The sequence below is a fragment of the Hirundo rustica genome, chromosome 4 (genome assembly GCF_015227805.2).
Source record: "Hirundo rustica isolate bHirRus1 chromosome 4, bHirRus1.pri.v3, whole genome shotgun sequence".
Lineage (NCBI taxonomy): Eukaryota > Metazoa > Chordata > Aves > Passeriformes > Hirundinidae > Hirundo > Hirundo rustica.
The window spans coordinates 50,338,765-50,365,324 of NC_053453.1; the positions used below are offsets into that span (position 1 = coordinate 50,338,765).

At 36.5% G+C, this 26,560-nt stretch overlaps 1 protein-coding gene across 6 annotated transcripts in view; it reads left to right on the plus strand.

Moving 5' to 3' along the window:
- The window catches only part of BLTP3B (bridge-like lipid transfer protein family member 3B), a 49,121-nt gene extending 22,922 nt beyond the window's left edge, over positions 1-26,199 (plus strand). For all 6 annotated transcript variants that reach the window (XM_040061757.2, XM_040061756.2, XM_040061758.2 and 3 more), the window contains 14 exons: positions 1,067-1,247; positions 2,599-2,682; positions 4,793-4,975; positions 5,077-5,195; positions 6,982-7,123; positions 7,845-8,038; positions 9,890-11,388; positions 11,883-12,058; positions 13,380-13,516; positions 15,787-15,937; positions 19,875-20,131; positions 22,269-22,377; positions 23,280-23,449; positions 24,133-26,199. In XM_040061757.2, the coding sequence (XP_039917691.1) occupies positions 1,067-1,247; positions 2,599-2,682; positions 4,793-4,975; positions 5,077-5,195; positions 6,982-7,123; positions 7,845-8,038; positions 9,890-11,388; positions 11,883-12,058; positions 13,380-13,516; positions 15,787-15,937; positions 19,875-20,131; positions 22,269-22,377; positions 23,280-23,449; positions 24,133-24,258 (3,528 nt within the window). In that variant the 3' untranslated portion in view covers positions 24,259-26,199. The remainder of the gene's footprint in view (positions 1-1,066; positions 1,248-2,598; positions 2,683-4,792; positions 4,976-5,076; positions 5,196-6,981; positions 7,124-7,844; positions 8,039-9,889; positions 11,389-11,882; positions 12,059-13,379; positions 13,517-15,786; positions 15,938-19,874; positions 20,132-22,268; positions 22,378-23,279; positions 23,450-24,132) is intronic.
- The last annotated feature ends 361 nt before the right edge of the window (positions 26,200-26,560 follow it).

Genomic DNA, 26,560 nt, shown 5'->3' on the forward strand with positions numbered 1-26,560 from the left:
AACTGCATAAAATGAAATGTTTTATTTCATTATCCATGTATCGAGTGTTTAGACTTCAGTATCTGCTTAAATTTTTATTGACTATTTAGTAAATTTGTTCTCCAAATATTTTCTGGTTATGAATTTAAATAATTAAGACACATTAAGGTAACCTTAATGTGTAGGTAGATATGCTTACTATAATAATTTAAAGTGCTTGTCCAGTTTGTTCTCATGGTACTGAAAAATTAGCTGTTATTAAGACCTTACCTTTATGCAGGTCTTGTTGGAATGTATAATGAAAACCAATTCTACTTTAAATATATTTCTGCTGGCATATCTGTACTGTTGATGCTGTTAAATCTTGGTGTTCTTCAGCACATAGAGCAGGCTAGACCAACTGGGCTTTGTGTGTGTTGAGAGGAGGCACCTCTTCTTGTCTGTAAAGAAGCAGGATAAGTATACTTATAGAAGATAAGTGCTATAAAATACAGCATGATTGATTACTGAGTACAGTCAGTTGTAGAGAATCTCTTAGAGTAAAGCCAGTGTACTGTAACGGAGAGTTCAGTTCTTGTGCTGGCCCTGATGCCTTATGCTGTGGTGTGAAGGTTTAAGCACAGCAATTTAATGGTTACCTGCTCTTGAGCAGGGAGGTTCTGATTCTTCAGTGCCCTGTACTTGCATCTCGCCTGTTCTCTGACATTGGCAAACTCATGTTTGACTCTATCATGATGTAGCTTGAGGAGCTAAATTAGCAGAAAGGACCCCACTGTTGGTTTAGGTTCCTGAACATCTTGCAACAAAAGTTAGAAAAATACCATTGCTGCAAATGACAGGAGTGTATAGAAGTGTGAGGAATGGGGAGAATGGGGGACGGCACTGCAGTGCAGCGCACACATCCATTAGCTCAACTTAGCTTTATGCTAAAACAGTACACTTAAATCTCAGTAATGATCCAAGGGGGAATGCATGTCATGCAGATTCTTCCTTGCTTCAAATGCCTGTTTTGTGTAAATAGATGGATACTCATTGAAAGAAACAATAAACATTATAAACTGATGTGATTGACTAAATGTTTTTTCAGAGCTCTGTCCCTGCACCCAGCTCCCAGCAAGTGAAAGCGCACCAGACAACAGCAACGCCTGACCAAAATGATGCGATAGTGAAATTGTTTAATGAGTTTGATGTTAAGGAAACTTCCTATCACTTAGTAATTTCCCACTTGGACCTACATATATGTGATGATATCCATTCTAAAGAAAAAGGTAATTTTCTTTAAAGTAGCATGTCTGTGAATCATACTCATCTTTAGGGTAGACATTTTGGGGAATACAATAGGGAGACAATAATAATACAATAAAGTTAAGAGACTTTAGTTCAGAGGAATAGTTAGGATTGTCTCCAGTGTCTGTGGACTCATGTAAAACTATTTAGATGGCTCTGTTAGGACAACATTTCGTTATTAAATATAATCATTTTAGAATAAGTGCAAAACCTAAGAGTGCCTTTTTTTTGGTGCCTTTTCTGTTTCTAGGAACTGATTCTATCAGTCTGATTGTTACTGATGTGTTTTTTTTTATTTTCTAAGTTAACTGGGTTATGAAGAATGCAGTGGCAACATTTTTGTGGCTTGAAGGGGTCACTATACAATCAGCTTCTTTAATACTCTTATAAATACAGAGTAATAAAAGAGCAGTCCTCTTTGTGTTATTAATTTAGACAATTTTGTATGGTCTGCAGAACATGAAAAGAATGGAACAAGTGTCCTGTGACCTTACAATTTCGTGTGTAAATCTTGTACTGCTTCTCTTTAACAAAAACCTATTGCATGTAGTCACATTTAGAATCTTAAAAAAAAAAAAAATAAGGAGACAAGGGCACTCTTTTCATGCCTTCTAAAAGTGATCATAGGAGAGTGAGATCTTAGTATATATCCAAGAAGCTGGCTAGTCACTGAAAAAATTATGGAAACATACAAAGTCTGCTGAAAAAGAGTATGAAAAACATAGGGTTTATCAAATGCATTTCCTTGATTAGGGAAGACACTTTCAGTACAGCAGAGCATAAGGTTCACTGGCTAGAGATGTATTTCCTTACATGCAGTGTATCTACGGCAGTTGGAATTTCACTCCTAGTGAGATCTTTTTATTGCTCCTTTATTTCTGGCCAAGAACAAATTAGATTCAACAGTGGAAAAAGTCAGAAGATTCTCAGAAGACCCCTTTACTGCAATATTTGTCAAATAAATTTTTATTATATAATATTCTTGAAAGTAAATGTTGACTTCAAAGACTGATCATAATCATATATTCAGTGTAAAAAGTTTGTTTCCGAAAAACTGCAGTAATATATTTTCAAAGTGTTGTCTTTTTAATAGCATTGAAAACAGTATGCAATTTGTAAGAAGTGACTGAGTACAGAATTCTGCAGGCTGATCTTTGGAAACCAGTGAAGACTATCTGAATGAAATTTTTGAGGGAAGATAATGAGCTTGTAAGGAGAGACAGTAAAATGAAGAAAGTAGTAGCTGTTAGGTGTTTAAAGGATTTACAGCAACATGAGAACTAACATGCTAAATGCAATGTCCACAGAGCCAAGCATTGTTTTGTTTTACAGACCCAAACAGACGTGTTACAGGAGGGGCCATGCAGCTTTCCTTCAGCTATTTAACAGTGGACTATTATCCATTTCACAAAGCAGGTATGAAAGTAAGCATTTTATGCATTACCTGTGACTGTAACTATCTTCCTTGAATGATAAAAAAAAGTGTGTACGTGTATACAGCTTGGATAGTTGTGCTTAAACCATTTGAAATGCACCTTTTTACTTCCTTCTATATGCAAAAACAAACAGCAAAAGCAACAACCTGGGAACCAATTTAATTTCTGCAAATGTGCTGTTTTAGACCAAATGCTTTTCACTGTTCTGTTTGGTCAACAAAACAGTGTTTACACATTTCTAACATGAAGAGAATTTTGTGTTGACAGAGGAAGGTAGTATTGCATATTTAAAATTCAGTAATTGGATATTTTCAAGAATCAATCTGTTAGATTTGTTTCATATAGAAACCTATCGACTTTATGTCTGTTTCCAAACAGTGCTTTTCTTTTTATGTTATTTTGCTGAACAAGAATCTCAGTGTGTAGAGATTCAATTGTGTAGCCTTTTGTTAAGAAATGTTATTAAAAAAATTTTAGCAACTTCCACAGAAGTTTCTTACAAATAAAACATTTCTCATAAAATAATTTCTGGTAGAAATCTAAAAAAATTAAAAGAGGTTACGTTACAAAGCATGTGACAAGTAAAAGGGTCTGATCATCTTCCTGATCAGATGATCTGGGGCAAAAATCCACAGCATCATCATCCATGTTGGTCTGCTCTCTACTCCAAACTGTAAACACTCAGTTGGCTGATGATCCATCCCAAGGCTGAGCTCCATCTGTTCCCACTGGTCTTGCTCTGTGTGTCCTCTTGTGCTCCCCAAAAGCCCCTGTTCGTCCCTTGCAGCATTTCAGTTGTGTGTGCTGTCTGACCATGACTGTGATCCTAATGAGATCACAGCTGTGCAGCTGCATACAGGGATGTGATTGCCCTGCTCCTACGCGGTGCTGCATATGTTAGTGTTACTTCAGAGAGGCAGCTGCCCACACTGACTTCCCAGAAGGGGTGTTAGAGTTTCCCTGTGTTGTTGCTAACAAAGTCCTGTAGGTCCTTCAGAGTCTGTGTGCATGCGCTTGGAGGAACCCCATGTTAGCCCTGTTTTGGAGAATTCCAGTTTCATGGGCTTCAGTCTAACGCATCTTTGTCCTTTTGTTCTCTTTCTGTTATCTCCCCTGCTCCTTTCTCTTCTTCCTTAGCTATAAAAATAGATAACTGTGTGGAAGAAGGATGGGAAAAAATGTCATCTCTTGTGATAGACCCCACCCTAAAAATTTCTTTAATGCTGCAGTATTTGCATTTAGACTTGAAATCACTTTTTTTCCCAAAACCATTTCCCTATTTTAATAGCAAACATATTTGCTCATCCCCAGTATAAGTATCCAAAAACTCATTCAGTCCCAAATAAAGTAAATTTTCACATGGTAGTATTTGAAGAGTGATGTACCAAGCGATAGAAGTTGTTATTGCGTCCTTATTATTGAACAGGTTAGTAGAATCTCTTTACAGGGACTACGTGAAGATATTGTGATTTCTTTCAGAGGTTTGAGTGCTTGACCAACAGAAACGTGTTGGAATTAAAAGCAGGAATGAAACAATTTCCAGTGGGATTGATTTTTAAGGCTGTGTGTGCTGCAGCGCTTCTTGAACTTACCTTGTTGTTTGTGTGCCATAAAGGTGCTAGAGAACCAAGACAAAAAGAATACATTTCTGGAAAGGGACCAGGAACGTCTTAGGACACAGTTCTGGCAGGAAAGATAAGCTTGGAAAAAGTGAGCATGAGAACATCGTTCTGTTACTTGCTCTCACTTTTTTTTTCAACTGAACATTTTTTTGCATGTTCTCACATATGACATTAATGTGTCATAAGATTTCTCTGAACGGAAAATACTCAGTGATGTTTTGAGTGTTAGTGGTGTTATAAGGCAGCTGGTAATGCTATATTCTGAGTGATTTTGTGAAGTGCCGAGATTTGGTTTATGGAATATATACCTTCTGTTTTAATATCTGGTATGACTGCTGTTGTTCTATAATTACAGCATGCACTGAGGTTATAGTTTGAAGAGTACTTGTGAAATAGTGGAAAATTGTTAACCTGTTAAAAGCAAAATTTCAAATGAGCTAATATTTTTCCCATTTCTCTTATTTGAAGGAGACAGCTGTGATCACTGGATGCATTATAGTGATGCCACTAAAACCAGAAGTGGATGGGCCAAAGAATTATTAAATGAATTCAAAAGCAATGTTGAATTGCTTAAGCAGGCTGTGAAGGATCAGCTCGTAGATTCTCCTCCCAAATCACCACCTGCTGTATCTCCTCAGAACCTACAAACAGGTATTTTGTTTATATCACTAATTCTCTGCTTCCATGAAATATTAAAATATGGAAAAAAAGACTGTTCTTTTCAATGATTCCATCACTATTCTTTCTTACAGGCAAGGATCAGATACTGAAAGGAACATCTAGGGCTTCCTCTATATCTTCCCAACAACCAAAGGGCAAACTGATGTCTAGTCCTATTGTGGTTAGACTTGCAGATTTCAATATATATCAGGTACATTTCTTTAAGTTAGTAAATTAAGTTACTAAAACTGGGGCTACTCCACCTTTTATTTTATAATGGTGGTTTTTAAGGGACAGCATGAAGCCCAATGAAATTAATGAGTCTTTCCATTAATTTTTGGATTAGATCTTTATGAGCCTGCTTCTGCTTTGTTAAAATTGTGATCCTATCACAATTATGTGTTGGATCTAAGTTCTATTGCTCTCTGAATTATGAATTTGGAATTCAATTTTAGTCTTTTCATTGGACTATGTTATGTGCCCAGTATTTTAATATGTGGTTTCGTATATCATGCTTTTCTTATTGGTATATTTTTCAAAGGACATTAAAAACTGTTAAGAGGTTTTATTAAGTTTTTAAAATCTTTTTCCAGCCACTCCCTCTCCAGTGATATTTGAAGCAGATACTTGTACTATTTCCATCCCCTCTCCTTTATTAGAATGAGTAGTTTTAGTTGCTGGTTGTGGTCCAGATTGACTGTTCTGAGGCAAGTGAAATAGAGGAGTGTGTCTCCATTAGGCAAAATGATAGTGATATGGGAGGATCTATTCTAAGTTTCAGGTCCTAACAGAAATGTTTAGTGAGTGTCCTTTGTCATTGTGATTTCTTCTTGCTCTTTTTCCAATTTCCAACACTTTTCTGCCATATCAGTTCTGGTGTTGTGGGAGATTGCAGATTACTGCTAGGAGCCTTCATCTGGATCTGAAGTGGTTTTGTACGATTGTTTTGTACTGTTCATGTTTCCATTTGCCTTCTGCTCTTGTCTTCTCCTCTCTACACAAAAACATTTTCAGTTTTTAAATTGTCATTATTTCTATGCAATTTCCTAAAAGCTATTTTTCTAAATAGATCATTTTACTTGAATTTTTGTGTGTATTAATGCAGATATGTTTGCCTCTTGAAAACAGCCACATAGAGTGAAGCAGTCTTATAAAGGTCATGTATGCATTATTTCCAATGAAATTCATTCTAGTAGACATCATCATATATTCAATATTAATACATTCGGTAATTTCAAAGTGTAAGTTTGACCTACTAACTGTTGAACGGAAAAGCTTTGTTTTGGCAACATACTTTTTAAACTAGGACACAATCAATGAAATTTAGGGTCAAATATGTATCTAATGTTTATTTCTTATTTGTTTCATAATTTACATTCTAAGGAAGGAGAAATGGGGATTACTGTTCCACAGTATCTTTATTCTCCTGTGAAGCAGACCTTCAGGCATATCTGAGCATATACATCTCTGCCAGGTGCATGCTGAACACCTTGCTTCACGAGTAACTGCTTCACAGTTTGAGAGTTGACTTGTATACTGGAATTTGTTCTTAAGACAATACAAGAACTACCTAATGTGTGTAATAAACTTATCTAGTTTATCTATCCCTGATCTAGATCAGACTATGGAAATACACTCCGTCCAAGCATGAATGCCTAAGTGGGAGCTGTAGTATTTGCAATAAAAAAATCAGATAATTCTAGGCTTCTGCTGAACACCTTTGAAAGTGACCTGCTGTCTCTTGCCTCGTATGAAGGAAGGGCATCTGGTACCTTTAAAACAGTTTTCTTGTGGAACTGTTCTATGCGAGTCATTTCTGCTAAAAGGCAGTTAAGTGTTTGTAACTGTTTGTCAGCACTTTGTGTTGTGTTGTTTGGGAGCCTATACCCAAGAGCAGTGGAATGTTACCTCACTAGGGACAGTACTGTGCAACTACAAATGCTTAATCATTCATAAAAATATAATGTGTTAGTGAAATAATCTTTTATCATTTACAGGTTTCAACAGCAGACCAGTGTCGTTCTTCCCCTAAAGCTCTGATCTCTTGCAATAAAAAGTCACTTTATCTTCCACCAGAAATGCCAGCTATTCATTTTGAATTCACTGAATATTACTACCCAGATGGAAAGGACTTTCCTAGTAAGACTTTTTTCTCATACTGAAGCATAAATTTTGTGTCTTACTTTCACCTTTGTGAAGCTTAAAGCTCAGAAATAGGTAATGGCTTTCTAAAATGGATAGAGCACAAGACTGTTCCATTTCCACAGTGCTTGTTCCTGGCAAATTCTTATTAGTATTGTTCTTTAAAAACATGGTTTTTCAGTCGGAAAACACAGCATTTTTACTGGCACATGAATTATTCATTCTCCAACATCCACATATTGTTCCTGCAATTTCACTGTCCGACTAGATAAAAGCTCAAACTCGAACTATTGCAGTAATACCTAAAATGCAGCAAAGAGCTGCTGGAGTTATTTGTAGGAGTGTGTTCTGTGACTGGTCTTGTTTTTATATAGAAATATTAGTGGATTTCTTGGGGATGGAATTGAGGACAGCAAATTTCTGTGGTCTTGCCCTTCTTCTATAATGAGAACATTTGCCTCATTTCTTCAGACTTAATTCTATTCCTAGTTCTTTTACACTCAGAAAGTCAGTAACTTGCTTGGAGTGAGTGAAAGAAGCATCTCTTCAGGTGTCCCCTAACAATGAATTATTCCTTGAGACTAAAGGACCAGGTTTCTGGTCTTTCTCTGATGAAAAGTAATGGTGAAAATGTAAGTTTGCAATCGTTTAAAAAACAAAGCCCAACCCATAAGCATTTTACTTATTCTCGTTGCTTTCGTTTTCTTTTCTCTTTTAGTTCCATGTCCAAATTTGTATGGCCAGCTGAATGCTTTACAGTTCACCCTGGATCAGAGAAGTATTCTTTGGCTAAACCAGTTTGTGTTGGATTTGAAACAGAGTCTTATTCAGTTCATGGCCATGTACAAGTTAAATGACAATTCAAAATCAGATGAACATGTTGATGTGAGAGTGGATGGACTAATGTTAAAGGTATGCTGTCATTGGCTTGGGGTTTTGTGATTCCTTGGAAAGACTATTTCTTACATATATTATTCTCTTACAAATACCTAAATGCGTGAAGAAACGCTTCTCTAAAAAAACTCTGCAGAATATGATTGTTTGAAGACGGACATCTTGTTTCCTGAACTCCTTCATCTGTGTCCTGGTACTTTGGTTTGTGTATTTGGATATTTTGGTTTTGTATTGAAGACCTGAGTGGGAGCACTGACAAATTATTTCCCTGTGGTCAGTGAACTTGACATAGCAGAACTAAAAAGAAATTGACCACTAAAGTAAAAATAACTAGTGAAAAATTAATATTTGTACTCTATATTAATGCAAGGGCCCTCCTTTATTCCTCTGTATTATATCAGAACTCTTTTTTCTTGTTGGTGAATGCCCTAGAATAAAGAAGACAGTTCACGTGAAGGTTTATTTCCTTCTCCAAAACCCATTCTCACCATTTTCTGTTTTATGCTGGCTGTTGGTGTAGTTCAGGTATATGAGCTCTCTGTATGCTTATTCCAGAGGAGTGGTGCTTGTTAATGCAGATGAACATCAAATTTTTTCCTCCCTTGTCTTCTCCTTTGTAAAAAAGGATTATTGAACAGATAAATTTCCCACCCATCCCCTGTTTGCATTGGGCATTTCATTATATGGTTTCCAAGGTCCAAAGATGAACAAAATTAGTCTTGTCAGTGGTGCCCACAGGAGAGGCTTCAGGGGTTCTAAAAAGTCAGCATATGGAGAGATGGTCTTTCTAAGCTGTTGCTACATTCTTAATGTAGCAAGAGCTTAACTTTACGAGGACATGGTTTGTACTGAATAAAAACAGTTTTTAAGAGCCTACGAGAGGATAAAAGTATTCTTACATCCCTCAAACCTTGATTCATATTAATTATGTCACCCCTGTATTAACAGCATTATTTTTATTCTAGCAAATAACGAATTGATGTTTACATATAATTTAGTTGATTATTTTATTTGCTGTTTTTTTTCTGAGTCCTTGTATTTAAATGAAGAAGCATCATTACTCCCATCTTAAGGTGTCTTTAGGGATGATTTTTTTATTCTTACTTTCTAGATTCAGAATGGAGATACTGTGTAGAAGTCAGTGTCACTGATACTAGCAAAACTAGAGTGGCCAAGGTTCATGTTAACAATTCAGGATTTGGCATAAAGCATGTTTACTTTAAAATGTGCACTAAAAATATGCAAGTTAAATACAGTGTGCGGAATTGTTTTGTTGGTCTTTAGGAGTTGAAGTATATTATTATTTTCCTGATGAAGCAAATGTATTACGATTATCAGATAATTGTCAAAACTACCCTATCTATATTGTGCAATGTTAAAAATATTAGCTGCATTAGCACATCCAACTGTTTGCTTATATCTTAACATAGAAATAAAATACTGTAGTACTCAGCATAGTGAAAAACCCTATCTGACATGCCAGATTGAACTCCAAATTATAATTCTCTGTTTTTCAAAGCTGTAAATTTTGGAAACACTTTAAGAAATGTTCTACCAAGCTGCTTGAGTTGAAGAAATGAGCCACTTCAGCCTAATACAGCTGAACTAAATTTAAGACCTTCAAATCAGAAAAGCATGAGACCCTTATGTTTTTGTACAAATGTTGATGCTACAACATCCTTCCTAAAAATGAGAGAGAACATAAATCATAGTCTGTTATCCCTGTTCTATGTCACTGTACTTGATTTCTCATAAAATTATAATTATATTCCTTTGTATCAGCTGTCATGGCTATTATTTTGTTTCTTTAATTGTATACCTTCTTAATCTACATATTTTTAACTTGAAAAATTTATTTCTCCCTTGCAGATCATCATCCCATTTGAAAACAAACCTGAAATTCATAAAGATCAACCTCGTGCACTTTCCATTCAAAGTTCAGAGATGATTGCTACAAATACTAGATGCTCACCGAACTGCAGACACTCTGATCTAGAAGCTTTGTTTCAGAACTTCAAGGACTCCGAATTTTTCAGCAGAACTTTCACCACTTTTCCTAAGTCCCCCAGAAATTTTAATCTTTTACATACAATCTTCCAGAGACACGCTCATGAACAAGATACCAAAATGCATGATGTTTATAAAGGTTATATCATCCCAGAATTGAATAAATATGCATTAAAAACATCTGCAGCAACTGATGTTTGGGCCATGCATTTTTCCCAGTTTTGGATAGATTACGAGGGAATGAAAAGTGGGAAAGGCCGACCAATAAGCTTTGTGGACTCTTTCCCGCTTTCACTTTGGATTTGCCAGCCAATAAGATTTGCGAAGTCACAGAAAGAGCTGGTATCCCATAATCAGACAGCCTTGAACATTCCAAAAAGTGAATCTAGTGATCTCTCTAATAGATTGCAACGTAAGAAACTTTTAAAGGAGTATTACAGCAGTGAGACTGAGCCCTCGAGCAATGGCATTCAAATGTCTGAGACTTCAGGAGTGCTTTCTGAAAGCTATTCCTCTGATGCAGATGTACATGTTCTTGTCCATGTTCAAAAGCATGTAAGAGTGCAGATCAATCACTACCAGTATCTTTTTCTGCTGTTTCTCCATGAATCTCTTGTATTGCTCCTGGAAAATTTAAGGAATGATGTAGAGGCAGTGACTGGAAAACCTGCAAAGCAAACAGATGTCTGCATTGGGCTCCTACTGAAAAGTGCAGAAGTAGCCTTACTGCTCCATCCAGTGACTCAGGGAAACCCTTGTAAATCTCCTGTTGAGGAGGAAGGAAGTCCTGTGGCATCAGAGCTCTCTCCTATGGGAAATGGGGAAACGCTTACTTCAGAGAGTAAATTAGTTGGTAGTAAGATAGTGGAAGCTGATATTACTAATTTTAGTTATGTAAATGACTGCAAGCCTCTGAATGCTGAAGTTAATAAAGGGATTTTAATAGATCCTCTTTTGTTTAAATCAGACAGTAATACGGATTTTCAGAAAGCAATGTCATTTTCTGATGATGCATCCGATAAAGGTTTGGGAGATACAAGTGAAGGAGGAAGCAGTGGACTTTTTAGTAGAAGTGACTCAGAAGAGGTCTGTGGACCTCTAAGTGAGAAAAGTAGTTTGAATCCTAGGGATTCAGTATCCATTCTAAATAAGAGAGAAGATTCTACTGAATTTTTCATTGATAAAGAAGATGACAGAAACATAGTCTCAAATAAGTTAAATGAACAGGAAGGCACAGCTGAAGGCTGTCCTAACCAAGTTGCTGACTTGGAAACAGAAACTGCCTTAGAATCTGAAGAGCTTGAAATCAACAAAGACAAAGTGACTTCAGTTAAAATGTTTGCATCCCAGTCTTCTTCAAGGTATAGAACATACAATACTAAATCAGTTTTCCTACTCTTTGAAAATATTTAGCAATCTTCTTGGCCACAGACTTCTAGTACTTCTAGCAGTCAGGAGGGGAACATCTTAAGAGTTGGACTTGATGATCCTTCCAACTCAGGCTCTTCTGTGATTCTGTGTTCTAGTAGATGAACGTTTTTAAAGCATGTAAGAAATTATGCAGTATCTAGCATTCAGTGAGAGTTAAAATGAAGTGTTAGTTAATTGATTTAACTATTTACTTTTAGTTTAAATGTTAGGAAATATGTATTGAGAGGCGTATTGACACAAATACCTAGATGAATGTATATTGTTTCTATATTTACCTCTTTTTCTTATCAAAGGATTATTGAATAATCAGATTTTTTTCTTTTATATCTTGCCTGTTTTTTTTAAAGAGAATTTTTTTAAAGTAACTTCTATGTATTTCCTTCATTTTAAATAATAATGTCCTCATATCTTTATATTTTACAAGTGCTAAGCCTAAGGAACGCTGCTCATCCAACCTCCCTGCATTCTCTGTTTCTTACAAAAATATGAAGAGAAGTCCTTCACAAGTCTCTCTGGATACCATCTCTATTGATAGTATGATGCTAGAAGATCATTTAATAGAGAGTGATGGAAGTGATAGTCAAAGCTTTCTGGAGAAAGGTAAGTAGGTTTAACAAAATATTTTTAAGCAATATGTGAAAATGTTGTTTGTTATAAAAGTCATGCTCAAAAGGATTCTAATCCAGCAAATCCTGATACTTCAGAAGACTATTTCTGTTACCTTTACCAGTAATACCAAGTGTGTTCACTTGTGTTCATATATCATTTCAGGGGAAAGCAATAACATGTGCTACTTAAGCTGCACCATTTCATTTTAATACCACTTAATTTTCCTCTCCTAAGGAAAGTAAGATCATTGAAGTGCTGTATTGCAAATCTGAATTAAGTAGAATTTGTTCCTTGCTATGCTTTAAACCAACTGCTTTGGCTGCAAGTACTTACAGGTTGTAGCCTGAATCAGTGTTACACTTGAAGTGGTAAAAAAGCTTTCATTTTAGAAGTGGATGAAAAAGAAACGAGTTTTCACTAAAGCTCATCATGCTAATTACCAGGTGGACAGGTTTGGTAGCCTCCTTGCAGCTCATCCCTTAAGGAATGGTTCCCAGCTACCGACTGTCTAATAGCAGGTGTTTGTCCAATTTTTGCTCATCTGTGCATACAATGATGAAATAATTTTCTCATGTCAGGAAACAGAGTAAGAAGGCATTATTGCTACCTCTTTTCTGATAATTCTAATTTGCATAAAGACTGAGTATTTTTTTTCTGTAGGGTTTCTCTTCAGTCTAGAGCAATAATGAGAAGACTCCTTCACTTGCAAGCCTCTTATATATTTGAATAATTGTCGGCGTATACCTGCATCTGCTTATGTGGGAATATGCCATAAAATACATTTTCCATTTTAGATAACCTTTATAAGTCTCTTTAGCATGTGTAAACAATATTTACCTGCAGGTCAAGTATCTATGCTTTCCAGTTGTCAAGGAAACACTATCATTATTGCTCTAATGAAAATATGTGTAGCTTACTTCTCCAAACATACAAGCATCTGCTTTAAAGGCACTGTGCAGTATTTTAGATAAACAACTCGGATTTATTTTTTTTTTTCTGGCTAGATCACATGTATATTATTTTATTTGGAAGACTGAAAAATGCCTTCACAGTTGTTTTGGTTTGGTTTTTTTTTAACAACACATATAGAGTGCTATTTTGGTTTTGTTACTATGTCCTGCTTTACTTTCAATTAGCATCTAGAACTTTGAACTCTCTGTAAGAGGAATGGATTTGGCAGTTCAGTCATAAATATTTATTTAATAAGCCATTCAAATCATCTTAAAAAATGACACTGACTTTATTCTTAATGTAGGAGTGATTCAGGTTATGCTGTGCTAACTTTGCATTTTTTCTGATGTATATATGAAAGGTATTACAGCCACAAACTATCAAAGCCCATCAGAAAATGTCCACGAACGAGACACAGTGATTGAAAATTGTGATGGGTCATCTCCAGATGCCATGAGTGCTGCTTCAGAAAATGCCCATGAGACTAGTGAAGAAATGGTAATATTACTATATTCCATTAAAATACATGATTCTGTAAACTAAACCTTAAAACAGAACTAAAATGGCTCCTTTTAGAGGTGATTTTTCAAGTCATTAGAAAATGAACCTAAAACAGTAGTAATGATGATGAACACACATCTTCTGACACCAAAGCTGACTTAAATCTGGCTTCTACTTATTTTTAAAAAATACTGCAACCCAGTAAATAGAGAAAAAGGGCTGACTGCTATGCAGATAGCCAAAGTTTAGTAGCCTATCCTACTTTTTAACATGGTCTGATTCAGCATTGCAAGTGCTTGGTCATGCTTATGATATGCATAAAGTTGAATGCAGTTGTAAGTAATGCCTGATACCTGACATTTCAGGTATCATATAGGTCATGTGCTTCTCTGTCAGAGTAAGGAAGCGCTCTCTCACTTCCATGGCTTTTCTAGCCAGTTCTGAATTGGTGTCAGTGGGGTATTGTCATAGTTTTAATTTCAAACTGGGCGGAAACACCAATTAATGTAGTGGTTTCACGTTCACTAAATTTTGGTCTTGGTACTTATTCTTTCTGTGAGAGAGAGGCTAGGAGAAAAAACAAAGCAGGCTCAGCTTTAAAATTAACAAATAGTTTATTAACATACACTAAAAGAATAGAGAAGAGAAAGTTGGAAAAAAACTAAAATGGAATGAAACTTTAAAAAACACTCTTCCTTCCCCTTACAAACTGTTCACTTTCTTACAAAACAACATAAAGAGACAAAACTTGTAATTTTCAGTCAGTTTCACTATCTGACAACAGTCTTTCATTAATTCATTAGGGGAAGAGTATCTTTTAGAGTCATGGATCCCACTGACAACTTAGAACAGTTCTCCTGTGGGTTTTAAACTGTCACAAAAACAACCGCCCGGAGAAACCTGCCTTTGTGACCCTCCCAGGAGCAGTTTCCCAAGCTGCTTATGGGTCATGGGTCTTAGACTTGAATACTGGGGTGTCACTTTTTAAAGATGAATAACTCTAAAAGCAAAGGATTCCTCCCTTCAAGGTACAGAGGTATCTTCTCACTTCTTCACTGGCGCAGGGGGCTTCTCATCTTGATCTCTGTTCAAGCATCTTATAGGATATTACTTAGTTCATCACAAACACCTTTGCTTAAATCTACACACAAATTAAAACAATCATCTCCCCAAATGCATATCTTTCCCATGATTTAAAGGAATGACTTAAATACAGAGTTAATTTCCATGGCTTAAGTAAGAATAGAACAACCAACTCTTCAACCCTCTGTCCCAGTATCTTTTCACTCTTGCTCTACTGACTTCATCCTGCTGCTCTTTATGTTCACTCTGTCCTTTCTTACTCTCTCAGAGAAGGGCCGAGCTCTGGAAGCTTCATGTTGCTAAGAAAGAGTTAAATCTGCTCAGAGTGTTTGTCTCTGTAGCTTGTGGTGTTAGATGTTCAAGGCTGAGCTGGTGAAGGAGGAAGAACTCACAGAAACATCAGAGATTGGAGCACTCAGGCAGTCCGGAATCATAAAAAAACAGGCAGGATGATAAATACCTTTTTAGCCACCCCTCAATGTAAATCGGGGTGGCCTCAGCCCAAATGGTGCCCATGGCTCTTATCAGGGCCCAGCAGAGATCTCTCCTTGCTCCAGAGAAGTCTGAATAAAGTAGCTGTTGCAAAACAGCAACTTCTCCTTCCCTTCCCTTCCCTTCCCCCCCTTCACCCAGGAGCCGATAGAATCCGGCCAGGCCTCAGGCCAGCTCCTCCCCAAAAGGGGGAGCAGCAGGCCCAGCTCGATGTTACCTGTCTCTCTCTGGCCAAAAGAAGAAGAAAAATGACCCACCTACAGGAAATTCACAGGGTTTTATATGGTACTTCCCAAAGTCGCAGCCAACAATTTTAGTGGTCAGAATAGATGTCAATATTCCAACTAACTCTCTGATAGGTCTCTGTCTCTTCTAAAGCAATTCCCAGGTCCTGACGTGGAGAATTATTTTACATTTTTCTGTAACTAAAAAACCAAACTGTACTAACCAATGACAGGTATAAGGGTCTGTCTTTGGACAGGCTGTTGAGTAATCTATTATAAAGCCAATGTGTACAAAAAGAAAAGAAGAAGAAAATGAGAAAACTTTGTGCTTCTCTGTGAGCAAGGGTTTTGGATACAAAGGGGTTTTTTCCTTTTGTGATTGAAAAGGTTGAGACATACCTTTTAAACAATAATCACTGTAAATTCATTTTATAATCTTGTATTGTTTTATCTGGGTTTTCTTGACAGATGTCTGTTGTGGTTTTTCAAGTATTGGGTATTAATGGTGAAGTTGACATCAGAGGAGAAGACACAGAAATATGCTTACAGGTCAACCAAGTGATACCAAACCAACTAGGAAATATGGGTTTTCGACAATATCTGTGCAACAGAACTGTTGGTAAGAACTAGCAATTCACTGTGGTGATTGGAGCTGGAAACATTTGTTCTAAGCAAATAAAAATGCAGACACAGTTTTTTGTTAGACTAGCACCCCTCTATGCTGGTTCAGAACTCTGATTTCTTTCCACATTGCCATACATTAAAAAGGAAGGATAAATAAATGGAACTGTGTATGATCATGTGGGTACAAAGGTGCATTGTGCTGAATTCTTGTAATTAGGTTGCTTTTTTTAAAATGAAATAAGCTGCATTAAAATGAAATAAGCTGATGTGCTGGTTTTGGCTGGGGTAGAATTGTCTTCATAGTGACTGGTATGGGGCTATGTTTTTGGATTTTGTTTTCCCTATTAAAAGGGAAAACAAAAGGGTCTTTATCTTAAGCCATGAATTTTCTGGCTCTTACCCTTCCAGTTCTCTCACCGATCCCACTGGTGGGGAAGTGAACGAGAGGCTGCGTGGGGTCTGGCTGCTGGCGGGGTGGAACCACAACACGTTGCGTTGTGTTACTGTTTCGTGAAGATGGAACTCCTTTATGACTCTTAACAGACTTTGCTTACTGTACCTTCCTTTGAAGGAATGTTGCCTTTTTTTCAAGATCATTTTCTCTAGATTAAATGACACACACAGTTTAAACAGGCTTATAATATGTGGTTTAAGCAAATTCAAAAAATTTCTTCTGTCAGTAAATATGAGCTTTAAAGACAGACAACCGGTTTTGGTTTGGGTTGGGTTTTTTGTTTGGTTTTGGGGTTTTTTTTTTTGGTTGGTTGGCTTTTTGATTTTTTTAAGCTTAATACAAAGAGTGTAGTTTCATGACAGATATTTGCACAGCTAGATCAACCAATGTCTTGTCAGAGCTGTTCTTGGGCCCTGAGTACAATGTATACATTCTTTGCCAGAAAACCAGGTTCTCATGGATGAGGTGTTTTCCTTGGCATGATGTATTGGTGTGCCAGCTCATGTCACAGTCTGCTTTGCTCCCCTCTGTCTTCTAGATGGATTGATGTATGTAAGTTCTGTTGCACTGTAGGGTTTCTGGGGCAGATCCCTAATGCACCTGCTTCTGGTTCAGCTCCTTTCCCAGGAAACAGCTGTAGCTGCTGTTTACTGCCATTTTTGTATTCCAGCCTTCTATCAGCATGGCTTTTGTTCAGGAGATGCTTCAGCTTCAGAGGAGGTACAGCCTCTGATGTTCTAGCTAAAGAACCCATTTACTGGTAAACTGAGCCATTGCCAGCAGCTGCTGCCTGAGCAGCTGCTGCCTGATGTTGTATTTAAGCATCTGAAGGCTAGGAGAAGGTCCAGCAGGGAGGACTCATGGCTGACCTTCAGTTCATACAGCAGGCAAATTGATTTCTGGTTATCTGCCATGTCCTCTGTAAAAGCTGGAGGGAATAAATAATATGAACATGCCACCTTCTGGCTCTTCTGTGTGTCTACAACTCAAACCTCTGATAATGATAATGCTTCTCAGCTGATAATGAGAGGCTTGTGTACTGTTTCTTTATTTTGTGGATAGAAAGGGCATAACATGATTGCAATCTCCAAATACTTTCGCTTCATATCTCTTCCTTTCTTTTTCTCGTGGGTACCTGAATGCGTGAGCCAACAACAATTTTTTGGGTTTTTTATGCATTGCTGGACACTCCTATTCTGTAATGTTCATCTTCTCTCCACTGTGATTTCTTTACTGTCAGGAGTCTTCTGCAGCTGCTGCTGCTCCCAGTGTCCCACATTCATTTCTTTTAGAACAAAAAGAGAAAAAGTTTGGAAAAAAGCTTGAGAATCAGATCAAAAGGGACTGTTTAAAAGAGTTAACGGTAACAAAATTCAACTAGAATAACAGGTGAGCAAATGTGTACAATAATAGCTCAATAAAAGGTCTCTTCAAGACCTTTAATAAAACTTTCTCAAGTTCTGCATTAACCATTGAAACCAGTAACCTGAGGAACCATGCAACATAATGAATGCTCAAGTTATAATTACAGCCTACAAGATGTTCTGGATGAAAATAACCATTTAAAATCTACTATAGTATTAATGCAGTGGATGTAGAAAGGGAGGAATGTGGCTAAAAGCTGGGCTTACTTGAGGGCTACATGGCAGCTGTACAATTCCCTGCAGGGCTGGATGCAGGACTGCAACTTTATCCAATCTTGCCTGTCTCGAAAACCAAAAGGCGGCGGAATGGAGTATGGCAGAGGTATTGTGGGAAGGCCGTGCTTTTACAGAGATCTTACCATGCTGAACATGCTTATGAGACAGCAACAGCAACTCATAGCAGCTTCCAAAAATTTTAACACATTTTTACTCCATCTTCCCTTTACATTGCCCCTTTCAGGTATCTGCAAGATAACTAAAATTCACTCAAGGCTGAGACTGAATGTATGGTCTTTTCCTCTGCTCTTTTTCTGTACTTTGGATTATTCCAGCAATGATGCAGGAAAAACTCTTTTCAGGTGCAGAAATACTTAGGGCACCTATTGCTTATTTCTTTATCTGTATGTGTATAGATAAAGTATATGGATCCTTGAGGGAAACAAACCAGTTGCAGAGACTAATTGAACAGAGTGGTCGTTGTTCTTCTATCTGGAGAGTGTCCCTTCTCTCCTGGGCTGCTGTAGTTTATTCACTTTTGTCTGGACTAAGCCTAAAAAGATAGTTGGTACTTGCAGTATGGTTTTGGTGGTTGTTTGGGGTGGGTTTTTGTGGGGAAGGGGAATAGGAGATTTAGCACTTCTTAAACGTTGAAAAGATTGAAGGGTAGAGTCATGGATGTTGGTGTTGTGGAAACCTCTATTCACAAAGGTAGCAAAGGGAGAGATTCTAGTTCATAGCAGAGGCTGAAGATTCTCATGTTCATCTTGCCATTGGTCTCTGTTGGCCCAGACTGACAGTGCATCCATCTACCCTGACTAGTGCCAGCAGATAACTGCATGAGTCCCGACTGCTGCTGTGCCAGGTCATCCATGAACTGGCGCACTACGCAGGAAGAGGAACCCAATTAATGTACAAATAGGGAAAGCAAATCAATTATGTTGTCAGGCTGCTGTAGCTCTAGGCAGTGTCTGTTACATGATGAATTGACATAATTTGGTTGATTTTTCTTGTGTTTCTTTCTTGAGGTATCTTTCAATGCTTGTTTTTTCCATAGTTGCTTGTGACTGTGCTTCTTGTCATAGAGATAATTTCTGTAGGTCAGCCATCATAGTGATGAGATGACTTCAGAATCCCATGGGGTAACTATTTTGTACAAGAAATGGATAATGGTCACCCCCATCCCTCCCATCTGGTTGCCTTAAAATTCTGTTTTAGTTTACTTTAGTTTATTATGGTTTTTAGAACTCTTTAGGTTGAACATTGCAATTGTTCTTACTGATTAAAGATACTGAAATTAGCAAGAAAGTGTCAGAGTTTTTTTTAACGCTCAAATCTATTGCCACTCAAGTAGTAATGCATATGTGGTCATACTCTCTATCTGACTGCATTGCTGTTTATGGTTCCTAAGTCGGGAAGTTCAGCCTTTCCAAGAAAATACCTGCTCTCCTGAGAGAGTGAAGTGACTTTAATGGTTTTCTGAATTGAAATTTAAGGACTTAGTAGAAAAGTATGCAAAATAATTGGTTTTCCATCATCAAGGCACCAAGGAAACACAGTTGGTTTTTTGTGGATGGTGATATTTCTGCATTGTCCTTTCTCTAGTTGCAGTGAGGTACTAGCCCTTCTATGTATTCTTTATTTTTGTACTTTGAAGTGATATACTTAGAAATTTACTCTGAAGTTCTGTATTTGCAACACTGCCTTTTATGAATAAAAACTCTATGGTACTTTTTGGGAAATCAGTTGGACAATTGAGGTAGAAATAATTACATCATAATTGATTTTTTTTATACACTGCTAAATTTTAATGCAAATTTGTTTTCTTTTTGCAACAGGTTCTGACTGTAAATCTGTGGCTGGACCTGTTAATTCATCACCTGAGATTAGTCTGAGATGGGAAAGCGGGCCTAGTGCTGTTGTACATTCCCTGCTAGCTGTAAAAAATGGGTTTCTTCAGTGTCATGTGGAGAACTTCAGTGCTGAATTTCTAACATCTTCTCTCACAAACATTCAGCATTTTCTAGAAGATGAAACTGTTGCAGAAGTGATGCCTATGAAGATAAAAATTTCTAATGCAAGGATTAATTTAAAAGTATGTTAACAATGAGATACTTGGCTCTTCTAGGAAAAGATTGTCTTCTTGTTTCTTTGATGATAAACTACTAATATGGACACAGTTAACTTCAAAGAAACTGCTATCATACTCTGAAAAGTCTTTAGATAAGACTGAAATAATTTTACAATCCGTAGATTTGGTTAGCTCTGTGGTATGCTTGGGGGGGAATTATCTGCATGACCAAGCTATTTGTATGAATTAATATTATATACTTCTTCCTCCTCTCCCAAATCTTTCTTGTAGAGTGACAGTGTCTGGAAACTTTATATGTAAGGGAGATCAAGCTTCTAGAGGCACAATGTGGGTTTTTCTGGTTGGGCTTTTTTGCTTAGCAAAGGATTTTTTTTTTTTTTTTAATTGCAAAACATGGATTTTAAATGTTATTTATCTCTCCTAGTTGGAGGATAGTTCTTGCAATGAAAGTTCCATACAAAATAAGGAAGAAGGTTACGGAATTCCAGTACAAACCACTTGAACACTGTTTCTTACAACCCAAATTTCATGTTCTGCTCTACCTAGAAACAGACACTAAACAGTGCAAGCATTTTTCCCCACCATATCTTAAAATATTAACAATAAAACATTAAGAGGACACTTCTGCCCAAGTCTCCTAGGGGACTTTCTTTCAGACATTTAAAGAAGATGGTGAGTTCTGTGCTGCACAACCACTGATTATAAAAATAAGGACCCTTTTTTGAGGGGTGTAGAACAACAGAAAAACAAAGAAAGATATTTATTACATTGCTTTGGATAGTAATAATCACTCATACAAACTTTGAACAAGGTGGGGATTGGAAGAGCATTTCCAGTTCTACATCTTGGGCTAAGGTCTTGATTCTGCCAAGATCATTATTGACTGGAAAGGCAATTGTCTTCTGTCCTACTCAAAAAGCATCAGTATTCCTTCCCTCAGTGATACAGCCCTTCCATCCCCTGAGGATCTTTGGGCACTCTTTTAGAGCTGTTCCCTCTCTATGGGATTAGCACAGGCATTTTCTGTAAGAGCTGTGAATCTGTTCCTCTGATTTCAGTGGATCACAAACATGAATGCCCAAATGCAAAGTCTCTACATATAGTCATTTGCATTTAGAACCAGGATTGTGCTGGTTTGTTGGCAAGAAGGCAGACTTAAGCAAGATGTTCTTGGGATAGCTGCTTGAGGTGGGGACTCTACAATAATAAATTGGCAACAAAAGCACCAAAGTGCTCACTCAGCAGTGCACACAAGTCATGGTGCAGTTACTTATGATGGTTGACAAACTGCAAATTTCACATTAAGATGGTTCATTTCTATAGGGTATTACAGAGTGAGAAGATATGGTTCAAATATGTGCTGCATTGCCTATTCAATGCAATATGTTCTTTTATTTCTTCTGCATGAGACTTGATGCAGTGTGTTTCATGGCAAGGGAGGAATTTAAGAGAGATTATTTTATTGTTTGCATTGTCTGCTGCAATCTCAATGCTGTTTCAAGAAAGTTAGGAAGCTGTATCTCAACAGCTTTCTTGGTACACGTTTAATGCTGATACGTATAGTTTCTGATTATACTGGCTGTGTTATTCTGTTTGACAGGAATAATGAACTATAAAGACTTGCTGGGGAGACCCCAAAGTAGTAATTTGTGAAGTTTCTCTTCTGTTAAATACAGTAGTATAACAAAACTGCAGCTGATGTCATCCCAAACTAAATTCTGAAAAGGCAAAACCTGCTTAAGAATGATAGCTGTACCCATTCAATCTTTAAATATTTCAAACGAAAATCAGATACTATATAGCACAGGCTTCTTATCTGTGACTCAGAGAGCTCCTGAGCTAACAAATGTCTTGAGTTGGGGTATAATCTTATTGAGATGTCTGTAAAAACACTTTGAAGTTTTTTAGCTGGACTATATATTGAGTTCAGCAGACTTACTCCAGAGATAATTTTGAGCCTTTAATACGATCCCTGGGGAGAAAAAAATGGAGCCAAAGTTTAGTATAGATCCCATTAGAAAATTCTGCTCTGAAACAATCCCTTTCAAGTTTCATTAAATCCACTTATGTTTAAACAAACATCATAATTATCTATTTTGATTTCCTTGTAAAGTCATTTTTTATTATGTGTATTTTTTAGGATGACAGTCCACGTGAAAATCTTAAGGCATCTGAGCTGGTACCCATAAAACTGCATATTGACATACTCTGGATAGAAAGAAATGACGATGGCACTTTTCACATTAGAGGTTTGTCTTTTCCTGCACCTTAATATCTCAGTTCTATAATCCTGGTTTTTTCCTTTGTGTGTACATGTGACTAATTATGAAAAGATAACTGATGGTAATTTGTGTAAGCTGTGTTGCCATATGCCATAATTCTAAGTGAAATCACAAAAAGGAAGATTATCTTTTTGAATAGTGTATTGGCTGTGAGAACCCACAGTTGAATCTACCCAGGAGAAATACAAATACACTCATAATGTCATCAGGATATGCTTCATCAGTGCATATCACTTCATCGTGATGAGTTTAGGGTTCTTTTGTTGCAACAAAGCAAACAAAAAAATTGCCTTTCTGTACAGATTACCAAGGTGGTTGCCATCTTTGTTGTTTTGTGTTGCAGGTAGTAGTAGAAATTACTGTAAAACTATGACCCTGATTTCTTCCCTTGATGTACAAAAGTATATTTTAAGAGATGTTACAGTGCACTTCAGTTACAAATGCTAGAAAGTTTCTTTAATGCCAAGTAATTAAAGTTATTTTCTAATTTAAATCTTGATTCTGCAGGTTTATCTCACTATGTCTTTAAATGCAGTCTTCAGAGAGACCTGGAAAAATTATGTTAATAGTAATATTAATAGTTTTCAAATTTCTGATTATTTAGAGTGTATATTTTGTGGTGATGATACAGGTCAGTATAAAAATGTGTTTATTTCCTTCAGGCTGGAAGCTACATATTGTTTCTTTCTTATTCTAAAAGGTTATGAGTTTAAATTAAATTTTATTCTTAAATTTGATTTTTGAGAGGCAAATATCAATGTACTTCATATTATAAGTGTATTTGTTTTCGGTGGATTTAATTTTGTACTGATAAGAATAAAGTTTAAAAAAAATGTTGACAAAACCCTTGCACTATTTCTGTAATACAGACAATCAAAAAATAAATGATGTGTCCAAGATGAAGAATTCAAGCAGTACATTGCAGCAAGCAGTGGGATCTCTTGAATGTAAAACACAGGACCAAGCCACGCAAACTACTTGGGAAACACCCAGACCTTCTAAATCAAGCAGGGATTCATCTGACTTCCTGAAAAATGAGGTATTAAGAATTAATTTTGACTTCACCTTGCCCCCTCAAAATTATGTTACAATCATTATTAATCATAATTGTAAGGTTATCTGGGGGTGGGTCTGTGATACATTTCTGTTTAGAAATCTGTTTGAGATGGAAACTATGGATCATGGATATTATAGTGTGGTTCAGCAATTTAATACTGCTTTCTAAATACTGTAATAATACACTATGCACTGACTTTTTTCCTTTACGTCAAAGGGAGTTTTATAAAGGAATTTTCTTCTCCCCATCTCCCTCATTCCTATAAAACACAACTGCCAAAGACAAAGGACTTGATTGTTTGGTCAGACCCTTAGTGATCCATCAGTCATACCTAGATTTGAATGGATGATGACAGAACCCACACATTAATTTGGCTGTTTTTCTCACTGGGTGAGAATCTTTGCCTAGAGCTCAGAATCTTGGGTCATTTCCATCCCCCTCCAGAATGGAAATGGCATAGCTGAAACACTGGCTATCCCACCTTTTGAGCTAATTGCATCAACTCTCTCTGTGTTCTACACTCTGTGTTCTGCAATTGACTCAGCCTCAGCAAACCTCTGCCCAGCGGAATGGGAGCATTTGGTATTTTAAAAGTTACTGTAATGGAAAAAGTCATCAGTGTAGAGTTATACTAATAGGTTTCTTATCTAACCTGATCATTTCAGCTTATTGAAGAAAATGAATGTCTCAAACAGGAACTAGCCAAAGCCAAAATGGCTCTTGCTGAGGTCCAAATGGAAAAAGATGCCCTGCTTCATCACATTAAGAAGATGAACATTGATCATCAGTAGAATTGTGTTCTGTTGGTGCAAAGTATTATCATCATAACTGCAGGTGGTGGTGGCACATAAAATACTGTTCGCAAATCACGTGAAAATGTGGTTTTTTGCTTACAGACAAAGTTTTCTCATTACAAAAAAAAAATGTTTGTAAACCAAATTCTGAAATTGTCATTAAACATTGTAACTTTTCTCAACCTGTTTTAAACTGAAATTACTTTGGAACAATCAGCTTATACTGTACTTTATTAATTTACTGAGGAAAAATCATACCATCTACTTTTAATATTATCAAAGGAAATGTTATTTTTAAAATGTTTTCTGAAAAGTGGATGGTTCAGCAATGAAAGAAGGTGTCTGGATACATAAGAGAGTCCATGTATCACGCCTCACTAACAAAGTGTACCTCTCTTTCTAAGGTTACGTTGTTTGATTGTTGCCAGAAGGTATCTAAACAAGAGGTTACATTTGCATTATGATGATACAGGCTAGATCCTATAGAATAGAAAATTAAAGTACCCGCCCTAAACTGGCCCTACATTCAGTGTAATTTACCCCAAGAGGATTTTAAGTATAATCCTCTGGTGCTATAGAGTTCCTTATATCCTTTCCATATGCACTCCTAAAATAAAACATTAAATGCTGGAGAATTTAACTAAGAGGGCATACTACTGGGCTTTTCTTCTGTGTGAAGGTCCATGGTATCTGTACAGCTGATGTAATTTAGATATTCACACTTTATTTTTCCTTTCTCTGTGAAGAGAATATAACCCTGATATAGTATCTGGCTCTTTGTGACAGGTGATCTTTGAGCCATTTTGCATGCATGTCTGATTCCTGCACATCTCATCAGACATGCCCAAGGATTTGGTTCAGTGTGTTTAAATAAGTAATGTCAGTACTTTTGAGGGGGAAAAAATTCCTACTGGGATTCATTAGTTGTATATTGTTTTTTTGTTGTTGTATTGGTTTTTTTGTTGGTTTGGTTTTGGTTTTTTTTTAATAAAAAAGCTGTAGAGAATCACTTAATTACCCAATGAAATTTTGAGATTACATGAAATCTAATTATACAGTTTAAATTATTGGTGATTTGTACAAATTGAACAATAGTTTTCAGCTAAAAACCAGTACAGATGAAAAAGTAAAAAAGCACAACACTGTAAAATAGAGACTATAAGTGTGCTTCTAAACAATTTAGGAAACAATGTACAAAACCATATGCCTGTAAGAGATTGTCTTTGCTGGAAGTAAAACTGACTGAATAATTTAACTAGTGACCTTGAATCTGACAAATGAAAATCTTTTAATTGCTACCACAATTGTTTCTGCTCCATGGGATGTTGGAGGGAAGTTCTGTTTGTAGATAAGCAAACAGATCTCAAAAAGTATTTAGTATCCTGTGGTTTGACTTTGCACATTCAGGTTGTCAAACCAGTTTTAATTAAAATGGTTTTCATTAAAACTTTTTGGAGGACACATAATTTGCACTGCTGAAAATAATTATTGAAAATGTGTAGATTTTAATCAAGAACTCTGTGGAAGAACTGGTTCAGGCACTATTTTAAAGCTTGCCATATGAAACCCTAGTTGAAACACTTCTTAGTGCCCATGGAAATTTTTATTTTATTATTCGGAATTAGATTAAAAATGTATATACACAGTGTTTCTATTAGAGAAACTAAACATTTGTATTTGAATAGGTATATCAAACAACACAGTATTAGATATGAGTGGTGCAATTTCACATAAATATAATGTCAGATTCAGGGAGGAGTTCACCTTTGATTTAACTCTGGTTGGTACTATTAAAGTAATTCTTATTTGGCTTATCCTTGCGGAGATCTAGTTGGAATTATTCTGAAGAAGGAATGTATAGAATGCTTAGTAGCATGTTGCTAGAATATGACATTGAGAAATATCTAATTTTTAAAAAAAATAAATAGCAATATCAAATGCCTGGGGTTTTTTTACTGCATAAACTAAAACTTGCCTTTTTTGAGAAAAAACAATTGCAAACCAAATCCAAAATAACAGCCCAAACCAGCCATTCTCAGTACAGTTGTTGAAATTCAGGGTATCACTTCCTAGCACTTCATTATAACTGAATACATTTCTGCTGCATGAGGTACAGTAATGAACATCACCTGTGGACAGTTCAGAGGAGATGGGTGTGCTTGGTTGTGAGCTTTACAATACTGAGTGTGATAGTACTGTGTCATTCTGAAATGTGTTTTGCTATTGAAAAAAACTGCAGAGTGAAAGTTCATTTATTAATGTTTGAAAGTACGAAGTTAAACTAAGTTCTAATAGAGTC